The sequence below is a fragment of the Mustela nigripes genome, chromosome 8 (genome assembly GCF_022355385.1).
Source record: "Mustela nigripes isolate SB6536 chromosome 8, MUSNIG.SB6536, whole genome shotgun sequence".
In the NCBI taxonomy this organism is placed as follows: Eukaryota; Metazoa; Chordata; class Mammalia; order Carnivora; family Mustelidae; genus Mustela; species Mustela nigripes.
This window is the reverse complement of record NC_081564.1, coordinates 2,070,234-2,081,274: the sequence shown is the minus strand read 5'-3', so window position 1 is coordinate 2,081,274 and position 11,041 is coordinate 2,070,234. Positions and strand designations below refer to the sequence as shown.

Sequence of the window (11,041 nt, the reverse complement as noted above, 5' to 3'; positions counted from 1 at the left end):
CGGTGCCGCCCCCGCGCGCCCGGCTCCGGCCCCCGCCCGCGGCCCCGGCGCGCAGAGCGCACGGCCGGCAGGGGAGACTCGGCCCCGGCGCGCGGAGGAGCGCCCGCTGGCTCGGGGACCCGCGCGGTGGCCTCGCTTGGCCAAGACCGAGCGCCGCTGTGCCCAGCGCGGCTGGGGGGCTTTGCCTTCCGAATTTGTCTTTTTTTGAAAAGCCCCACCCTTTCGGAGTGACGGCCGTGAGCCCCAATCGGCGAAGTCAAGCCCACCTCCCCCGGCCCGCCCGCCCCGCCCTCGCCGTCACCCCCGCCCCGCGGGCGAGGCTGGGAGGGGCCGCTGGGAGGCCGCTGGGAACCGGGCTCGAGCTGCCCAACCCAGCTGCCCACCCCCCCCAACAGGTGGCGAGACCCATTTGCCTTCCCTTCCCCACCAAACCTCTGGCCAGTGGACACAAAGGTCGCCGCGGAGGGTCTCTCAGCCTGCGCTGGGCTTTTCCGGACCAGCTCTGAGCAGGAGGGCCTCCGACACGCCGTCCCGGCCCCCAGCCCGGATCCCTGGAATGGCCACCACGTCAGGGATCCTCAAAGAATTCCATCTTGCCCTCCGCTGGCCCAGCCGCATCTGGGGATGGCCCGGTGGAGAGCCAACGTGGCCTTGAGAGAAAACAGACAAGGTTCTTGGTTTCTACCGCCCTGGATCCCTAATTAAGACAACCCGGAACCGAGATCACTAAGCAGCGTCCTGCGATTTAAATGCAAGGACTCTTGGGCTCCCTGCGAGCCTTTGAATTAACCAGATCAAAATCGGAGTGAAAGCTTCCTGAGTGTTTACGAAATATTGTTAGACGACAGACAGCCGCGAAATCAAAGGAGGGGAGTTTACCCAGGAGGTAAAAATGGGTCATTATCATCGACTAAGAGAGCAACAGATGTTTTACTCCAGATGCCCCTGGTTGCAAAAATATACCAGAGCTTGAAGAGTTTTTAGCTTTCAAAGTTTCCAGGAAGATCAGACAAGCAAGTGTGGCTCTGCAAGGGACTGTCTCTCCAGCTTTCACTCTCTTTGACACCTGCAAGCCTTCTTGATTCTGCACTTACTCTTCTAATGTATGTCCCGTCTTCCTGTTTTTCTTTTGTCTCTCAAACGTGGGCCTCTTCTCTTTGGGGCTCCTATAAAATTGTAGAGAGCTAATGCAGCAAGAGTGAAAGAGATGATGTATGTCAGCACTTCCGGAACTTGAGAAAATATTAACATCCCTCTGGAAGCTTCGTGAGCGGCCCTCCCCCCTGCCCAGTGCCGAGCCCACGCCAGAACCCTCCAATGAGGCTGGTTTGTACCATTAAAACTTCATTAACCGGCTCCTAGGGAAGCTCACGCAGCTTGTCCCAGGACCCCTGCCTCCTTAGGTCCTTCACCTCCAAACTGGGGGAAACTGGGGTTTAACCCCCTGCACACCTTCGCCGGGGCTCCCCCTGGTTGGCCCAGAGTCTGTATTAAACCCCAACTCCAGGCTGCCGGGGTCGGTCTTAATGTGAAACAGAGTCTATTGTTTTGTAGCATTTCCCAAATTTATAGACGAGAAATCGTGGTCCCTGTTCTTTATGGAAAACAATCCCTTTATATTCCTAAATCAAATTAAGATTTTTTTTCACCCAGAATTGCCGTCATCAGATGTTCCTTTTGGGGGGAGGGGTTGGGGAGAGGTGTCATTGCAGAAGATTTATCTGTGTCCTTAGGATGAAATCTGGCCGACAGCTTCCAGCTCCTGCCCGGGGTTGTGAACCATTTCCCTATTATGCGTGGCCCGCTAGGCAAAGTTTTTTTCCTATTCTTTGCTGTGGAAGCTTTGGGGGAAGCTACAACTCCAGAAACCTGATCAGTGGCTAAAATAAAATACAGGAATGGCTTCTTCAGTGTGCTGGTTGAGTGAAGACATCTAATCTTCTTTGGGTAATTAGCACAACTAATCGTGGGGTGAGCCGAGGCTTCCAAGCCCCGGAGAAGCTTCCAGGCCTGCCAGGTCCCAGGCTGCCGCCATGCCTCTGGGACAACATCTCATCCGAAGCTCCTGCTTTGTTTCTCTCCAATTAATTGTAAGATTACAATTAATTGTATAGTTGCTTTCCTGCAAGAATATGGGTTTCATCTGCAGGGCCATAAATCAATGCGTAAGCCTAATTTTGTCAGTAATTAAATAGTACTAATTGTTGTGCTATGTGCTGTGTGGATTACGCTGTTACGTAAGGCACTGCGGGGTCGCTGTCTTTCAAGAGAAGTGCGCTCTACAGCCGGTGGCAGGAGGTGCTGGCTTTGTCGGGGGGCGGGGCTGGTAATGGTGGGAAGGAGCCTGCAGGACTTCAGTGTGGAAGGGAATTATGCCAGCGGTGGTGGGGGAGGCGCGTTTAGGTGCTGAAAGACTAGACCTCCTCCTCCAGTTCCTCCAGTAGCATCAGAGAGAAAGGCTCAAACTGCCACAAACTGTTAATAGTTGCAAGTACCCTTGCTTTTAAAATAGAGGAACTAGGACGCCTGGGTGGCTCAGTCAGTTAAGTAACTGCCTTTGGCTCAGGTCATGATCCTGGGATCCCAGGAACGAATCCCGCATCGGGCTCCCTGCTCAGTGGGGAGTCTGCTTCTCCCTCTGAAACTCCCCACCTCATGCTCTCTCTCTGTCTCAAATAAATAGATTAAGATGTTTTAAAAAATAAAATAAAATAGAGGAAACATCTTTCTGCTCAGAGGGAGGCCATCTAACTAGAATGTATTAACGCTGCTGTATTTTTGCTCTGATTATCCATATTTTTACTGTCCCACTTTACGGTTACCTTGCTGGTATGTTTCCTTTCAAACTCAGTTCCGTGAGTTTCTGAGGAATAGGTTGACTTGAAGGGGAGCGTAGCCTCGCTAATGGTAAGGTCTCTCCGGCCGTCTTCTCTCCAGGACAGAGCTCGCAGAGATGGGGAGAACTCGCTCACGTGTGGGAAACACTGCGTGTGAGCCTCCAGATCACCCCTCCTGCAGGAGGCTTTTTGAAAAAAAAACTTCCTTTCTCCCCTGTCAATCTCCCCAAATTCTTGGAAATAAAAGGCCAGAAACGGCTTGTCTCTTTCAAGAGTGGTGACAGCGTTCCGATCCGGAGTTCAGCGGAGCCGCCAGGAACACCTCTGCGCTTGCTGGGGAGGCTGGGGGACGGCATCCCTCCAGCAGGATTGTCTCCTGTGGCTGCCAGGAAGTGTCCTTGAGGATGACGCTACTGCGGTTCCCGGGGACCTGTCCTTCTGTCCTGGAGACAGGCACGAGTGCGCTTCTCAGTCCCCTAGAAGGTGACCGATGGAAGATGAGCAGAGGTGATGAGGGTCCCTTCCAGGATGAGGCCACGAGAGCCCCCCTGTTGCTCTGTGGTCTGTAGGTCCCCCACCAGGAGGCTGGAGGAGACCGCAGGTTCGAGAAGATGCCGCTGCGGGAAGGGGGGCGTCCCCATCCGCCGGCCCAGCAGGTCCGGGTGGGGGCAGAACCCCTGCCAACCCACACAGGACTCCCAGCAGGAGGCACGGATGATGACCGTGTTAGGTCGCTGCACCTGCGGACTCTTCTGGGTCCCCTCCCTCACATCTGGACCGTTCTTCCCCCCACCACCACTCAGTCCTTTCTTGTTCATGTCCTTGGGCTCCATAAGCAAACGTTAGGAACCCAGGCTCTCAGCCTCCCAGGTAACCCAGGGCGTCTCCAGGTGACCCCTCAGTGGGCCTAAAGGGACCCCACTTGCCTGACTTTACTGATGTATGGATCCGCACTAAAGTTCAACAGACCCTACGGGGTCCTCTCTGAAGCGGTAAGCAGCACTCTCGGGTGAACCCTGCGTTCCCTCCTCTAGCCTGCTCAGCCTCTGTGGAAGGTGAGGAACCCAGGGCGCTTGGGGAGAAGCTGCAGAGAGTTCTTCCGGGCTTTCTGTACACGTGTCTTTCCCTGGAGACTGGGACGAGGCGGCTTGCTGTTGCTCGCTCGCACCCCCTCTCCCTGCAAGACGCAGAGCCAGGCCGGATCCCCGGCCTAGCAGGGGGAAGTGTGGTCCTCACAGGCGGGGTCCTCAGTGGTGAGGGGTTTCTGCGGATCCCCAGCTGCACACAGTGCGTATCTATGACATGCCTGTCATTGGCTGGGCTCTGGAGATCTAGCCAGGGGACCCACCACCACGGAGCCTGTATTCTCATGGGGACAACCAGACAGCAACCGAGCAAAAAACGTGATGCTTTTAGAAAGACCCTTGAAGAACCCCGGACAGGATCCTGTTTACCTTGAGAGAGGGCTGGTAAGGCGTCTCGGGGAAGCTGGCCTTAGAAGCAGGACCTGCCTGAAGAGAAGGACCCACGGGGCCGATCTGGGCCATAAATGTGCAGGTGGAGGGGACAGCAAGTGCGAAGTCCGTGAGGGCTGTCAAAGCCCAAAGCCCAGCAAGAAGCCTGTGGCTGACGCCTGGGGTGGGGGGAGAAGGGTGGTGGGAGAAAGTCAAGGCCCTCCTGGCCCCGTCTCTGCTATAATTGGGACCCAGCACCTTGCAGGAGCTGCCCCTTCCTTTTCTGAGGCTGTGCCATCAACCCCTGGGTCGGTCTGAAGGTCTCAATCCGCAGAAAGCCCCAAACTGTGCCTCAGTCCTCAAGACGGCCAACCACAGAGGAGAGAAGGCTGGAGCTTCCTGGGCCCCACATGCCACCCGGTAAGACTGACACATCGGAAGGACCGTTTGCTTTTCTAACTAGGCACCCAGATGGTTTGGTTTCTGGAGTGCCTTAAAACAGGTGTTTCTCATGGCTGGCAAGGGCTGGGCTCTGACCTCACAGATGCACCCCTCAGAGGGGTGCAAGACGGTGCACATCTCTCTGGGAGTACCCTGCCACTAGTCTAGAATGGCACCTGAGCTAGACCAACCACAGCCCTGCCCCAGGACCTTTGCACCTGACACAAGAGGGGAAAGCCATGTGTTTCTGGACACCTGGAATGTATATTCCCTGTGTCTTCCAGGGAACCAGGGAGCAGATGGCAAGTCCCTGAATCAGACACACACACGCACATCCCAGTGTTATCCCCGAGAAAATGCCCCCCAACCCCTGCCCAGAAAGAGCGTTTCTGAGGGTCACACCCAGGGGGACTGATCCCACCCTGGGTCGGAGCAGCCACTGAGGAAAAGGCTTTGCCGGCAATTTGTCGAATTTGCCAGCATCAAAGAGAGTTGTTGTAAACCATGTGAACACGGCTTCAAAGCTGAAAGCGGAGGACATTCTCAACGGCCTAATTTGGAATTGCTTTAAGGATGCTTTGGGGAATAAACAAATGGAAATAATAGGGCCGGGAATACTACAGCTGGGGAGAACTGTTTTCCCTCCTAGTAAGAGCCCTCCCCGGCCGGTGCGTAAACCACACATACATTCCAGTTTCTTCCTGGAAGCAAGCGTCCCCCAACGACGCAGATTCATCTGCCTGGGGCTCTACCCACGGGGGAGGGATGATCTCCGGGTCCCCGCTCAGCTCCCCCTGGATGTATTGGCCCAAGAGGACCCCGACCTCCACATCATCCCAAAAGTCTTCTGAAAAGATTACTTCTAACAATTCCTCAATGCCAGTTTTTTGGGTTTATCAAAAGCTCTTTGCTGGGTGCGTGACTTGATCCACAGGCCAGTAGGGCAGTTCTTTATAAACCGAGTTCTAACTCATCACAGGAGAGAGGTCTGCCTCCCCCAGAGTGACCTGACACGGTCAGTGAGCTTCGAGTCTACTACACATGTGGTTGGGGGGTGGGGTGGTGGTTGAAGACATCGTTTTATTTATTAATTTTTTCATTTTTTCATTTGACACAGAGAGAGGGAGCACGAGCAGGGGGTGTGGCTGAGGCAGAGGGGGAAGCAGGCTCCCCACCAAGCAGGGAGCCCTGTGCGGGACTCCATCCCCGGACCGCGGATCGGGACCTGAGCGGGAGGCAGACGTTCAACAACTGAGCCAACCACGTGCCCCAAAAAGGTCATTTTAAACTGTTGCTTCAAAAGAGTAGAAACAGGTGGTCCTGGGTCCGTGTTTTCATTATGATGTCAGTGGATCCAAAAGGCTGAAAAGCAGCCCCTGGAGACGGGACGTTCTGGAAAGTTCCCTCTTGCCCAGGGAGGGAGAACGTTCAGGGCCTGTGGTCCTGGGGCATGAAGGCAGCATCCGTGGGCCTGCAGTGACCCCTAGTGGTGAGAATGTGGCAGCTCAAGACACCTGTTTTCCCGGGAATAAAGAGACTCAATGATTGACACATCCCGCTGTCACCAAGGACACAAGTTGTCAGGTTTGAATTAGTCAAGCTGTATTTTTAATCGAGCTCATGCACCCATATTGATGATCCAAGTGAATGTTTCCCAACAGGGCGCTGCCGACAGCTTCCTCCACATTCTCTCGTCCTCTGTCGTCCTCCGCGGAAGCAGAGGGTCTCTCCAGGGAAGACACAAACCTGGGTCCTTTGGGGGGTCCTCGTGGGGCCGCATGAGAGAGAGCCCCGGGGTCCTGCTCATGTATCATTTAAAGACCAGTGAGTCTGGAAGAAACACGGACTTGTACCAGCACCGCCGAGCATGGCAGTGCCTGGTGAAAAAGGTCTTCGTGGGGCAGGGGGCAAGGGGACAGCCAGCCATCCCAGTGCCTGGTTCAGTCCCTCGGGCTGCATTTGGGCCAGAAAGGGGTAGTCATAGACTCAACTGCTGTGGCCTTTTAAAGACCCTGGCACACCGATTAAATTACGTAGAAAGTGTGAGTGCGAGAGGAGTGTCCACGTGTAGCGATGACTCCGTTCCATGCTTCAGACGAGCTAAAACTCCAGTCTCTGGGCCTTCTTTTTCGTGCCTTTTTCTTTTGTTCTGGCATTTCTGTACTGAGACTGCTTTGGAAATTTGCAGAAAACCTGTCATGAGGAATCTGCATTTAAAGCGCACATATTTATCAAATATTTCAGAAATTTCCCCCCAACATTGGCCTTCAAAAAATTAGTTTGGCTAAGATTATCATACTAGCAATACTGGAGCTTTTCACACATGCACCCCCCTGGGGCCGATGATTAGTAGTATCTGGCAGATCCTCCAGCTGTGCCCCTTGTTACCACATCTGGCCCTGCTGTTTACCCTGCAAGACGGTGCACCTCTCCCTGGGAGTACCCTGCACTAGTCCAGAGTGGCACCTGAGCTAGACCAACCATGGCCCTGTCCCAGGACCTTTGCACCTGATGCAAGAGGGGAAAGCCATGTGTTTTTGGATGTCTGCAATGTATATTGCAAAGCTTAGGCGTTGCTGGCCGTGGGGCCCACGACATGGTCTGGAGCTCTGGGAAAGGCAACAGCAGAACAGACCAGGCTGCTGGTCTGTTCATTCATCCCATCATTTCTCACGTTCCAGGAAATAGCTGAGTGTCCACATGAACCCCAGCGTTTCACGCTAGTCCGGGTCCAGGTGGCCCCTCACTCCCAAAGGGTCATCTTTCATCTGTCCTCTAACTCGCTCCACTAGCCGGGCTCCTGCTTCCAGCCTGGTTAAAGAAATACTGGAGAAACTTAAATGAGCTCTGGTCCCATGGGGTCAACACATCCCATGGCTCCCACATCACTCAGTGAGAGTCTCATTCCCGCGATGCTCGGCAAGGGTGTTGTGAGCTGCGCGCCTTGTCCCTGCTCCTCTTCTGTTTCAGCCAGTGGCACTGCCTCCTCCAACGCACCAGCATTGCTCCTGACTCAGGGCCATTGCACAGACCGCTCCCTCTGCCTGGAACACCCCTCCGTTGGATATGTATAAGGCTCATTCTGGTCTCTGCTAGAAATCACGCCAAGGCAGACTCCCTCCTGGACATAATAGCTTTCTACCCTCATCTTCTGTAGGGTGTCACGTTGCTTGTCAACACTGAAGTGCTATATACTAAACACTAACATAAAATACTGTGTGTGAGATAAGAAATACCGTGTTGGTTTAATGCCGTTCTCCCCTACCTGGAGTGTGCGTGAATTCCTGAGAGCAATAGCTCTGTCTGCTTTGTTCCCTGCTGTATTCTAACTGCCCAGAATAATGCAGGATAATGCAGGCATTCCAGAACGTTTCTCTTCTCCGACTGGGGTTTGCTAGCAGGAAACTTGCCACACTGTTAATTTCCCAGTTCCCCTGTCCAGCCTGTGGTAGCGCAGTAGACTGGGTTACGGGGAAGCCTCTACTTGGATTTGGACTGAAAGCTGTGTGACCTCGGCCAAGTTGCTTAACCTCCCTCTGCCTCCATTTCCTTATCTTCAGAATTGTAGAGGATGCTTTCACCTGACGTGTTGGGCTGTCCTAGGATTGATTCAGGATACCCACTGGTACCTAGCACCCCGGCAATGGCTCTCTGCTTAGCAGACAGCAATCAGCCACTATTCTTTTCTAGGAGCAGAAATGCGTTCTTACAATGTTGTCTTTTTTCCTTGTCCAGTTTCGCTATTTGACTATCCACATAATTTATGGTGTTTCTGCCGGGTCAAGGCCAGATACAGATTTTGTTAGCATGATACTAAATGATCTCCATGGGAATCAGACTCGTAAGTGAAAATCGTGTTGGTATTTTGCTCCCATTAGACCTCTCAGACATCAATAACCCAGAAGTCAGAGAAACAATTCCTACAAATCAACGTTACTCATCCCAGAGTTTAAAATAACTTGGGTTTGGTTTTTTTTTTTTCCCTGTTGTTCTGAAAGTTTTTCTCTTCTGCATAAAAATGCCAAGGCTTGGGGGGAAGAAAACGCAACAAACTAACAAAAAACCCACAAGACACCTTATATAATCGCAAATTTTCCTTGATGAGGTGTCTGCAGGGGTAAAAGCTCTCTGTTGATTTTCGTACCGTGCACACACTTAGCGAAAAGTGATGACTGGGGTAGAAACCAGTCGTGCCAGATTTTCAGATTCTGTTCGTGAGCTGTTGCACCTCCAAGTTCAAGTTGAGTGTCAGACTTGCTGTTTAAAAACGGTGTTGCTGGGTGTTTATATAACTTGTGCATGGTGGCAGGAAGTCGAGCTGCTCACCTGGGCTGGGGAACTGGGCCCCTCCAGAGTCCAGCCTCAGCCGGTGCCGACAATCACCTGCCCGGGCAGCAGAAAGCACAGGTGCCCCCCGGTCGCCTTCTGAGACCAGTGTGGGTGCACCCTTGGCCCTTCCTTCCTCCAGAGCACTCTTGTCCACCACTCTCTGCCTTCAGGCTGGGCAGGAAAACGAAGACTACAGGAATGAGTGCGAATAAGTAATAAATAACCCATTGCTAATTCTGATAATTTAATTTATCCAACAATGCTAACCTCTCCCTACCACTGACCCAATCAATGTCCTTCAGGAGCTAACCGTGGCACCCTCTAGTTCCCAAAGATGGTCGCAACCGTGCCTCCCAGCCGTAAGCTCTTCGCAAAGCCATCTCAACACTGCCCCATCCAGGGGTGTGTCTCTGTTCCTTTCCCAAGGATCTGAAGGAACTTGTGCCTCTCAAAGGACTGACGAAAAGGTGATGCCCTGTGCCTACCAAGGTAGGTCAAAGAAGGTAGGTCACCTGGTGCCAGAGCCCTTATTCACAGAGCCTTGGGGTATAAGGAAGAAGTCTAACTACCCCTGGGTAGGGACCACAGAGCTACATGGAGAGGCATGTATGTGTCCATGTTCCAGAGAATAGCCCTGGTCTCAAGCCCTTAGCAGAGTCCCTCCAATGTGTTGAATACAGGAACCTTCAGATAATGCCAGTCCTCAGCCAGCTGGTCACCCCCTGCTTCCAGGCTCCCCAGTGGAGTTCCCAGTTAGTGTGGAGAGAAAACCCCATCCTGCTATGACCTAAAATTTTTTAAAAGGTTGTTCTTTGAAGCCACTAAATTTGGACAATTTGGTAAGCAATAGTAGTGACCAGAACACCTGCCAGGAGCAAAGCAACCCCTTGTGGATTGGAACTCACCTCCGTAAACACCTACATCAGACACCCACATTCTGCCAGGCCCTGGGCTGGGCTGTCAGGATTCAGAAACCACAAATGGTTCCTGTCCTGTATTCATTTTGACCCATTAACTTGCAAGTTAAAGAAACCGACTCACATTGGCTCCTGGGTCCTTCGTGGACCCAAGTAACTGACAAATTCCAAGTAGATCCTTCAGGAATGGCTGGATCCAGGTGTTTAAATGGCCCTACATCTCTCCATCTTCCCAACCTGGCTTTCCTCAGTGTGGACATCTCCGTTGACCGCTTTTTTTCTGATTGTTCTATGAACAGTTCCCAGCCTGACTGGCATCATCTCAAATAAGGCCACGGGCCCTGAATCAGATTTGAGTTGCACGGAGGTGTTGAACCAAACCAAACCCCATGTACTGAGGATGGGGAGGGCTGTTTCACCGAGGAAAACCAGTGACATTATCAAAAGAGAAGTACCTGTGAGCATTCAAACACAGAGAAGCCCCGTGCACCTGCTCTGCTGAAGGGAGGAATGAGAAGCCATGTGCCTGGGAGCAGGCAAGAGTGTCCAAGAAGATCAACACTGAAAAGTTCTAGAGCTTCCTCCTCACTTTGCAGATGAAGACATCAAGACACAAAGCCTCCCTGAGTCAAGGCTGCACATCGAAACCGTGGCAAAGTCAAGACTCATCCAGCCCCCTGCTAGTTCTGCTGCTCAGCCACAGACCGTCCACCACAGACCATCAACCATAACCTTGACTTCTCCCAACTGAAGGGATTTAGGCTCACGATTATGGATTCCAGCATCAGACGAACAGCATAATAGACCAAGTGCTGTTTCCTCCTCCTGACTTCCACCCCACCAGACTCACATGCTTAAAGCTCCAGTCTTGCAAAGCACAACAGATAAAGGGCAGGGTGCCTGATTCCCCCAGGGGGCAGAAATCTCTGTCTCTTACAATAGATTCGACCGCTGGCATGGGACGATCGAGATACAAGCACCTATCTGCCCAGGTTGGTGTGTGTGGTGAGTGGGGGCAGAAGTGGCGAGGAAGGCTTTCTAAGCAAGCCTCTGACGGGAGAGA

General features: G+C 52.9%; 1 protein-coding gene across 1 annotated transcript in view; it reads right to left on the bottom strand.

The window, feature by feature from the left end:
- The window catches only part of LOC132023740 (transmembrane protein 132D-like), a 176,745-nt gene extending 166,748 nt beyond the window's left edge, over window positions 1-9,997 (bottom strand). Inside the window, exons 1-2 of the mRNA XM_059409890.1 lie at window positions 9,967-9,997; window positions 9,059-9,115 (exon numbers count right to left, since the gene is read on the bottom strand). Coding sequence (XP_059265873.1) covers window positions 9,059-9,115; window positions 9,967-9,997 — 88 coding nt within the window. The remainder of the gene's footprint in view (window positions 1-9,058; window positions 9,116-9,966) is intronic.
- Window positions 9,998-11,041: the final 1,044 nt, after the last annotated feature.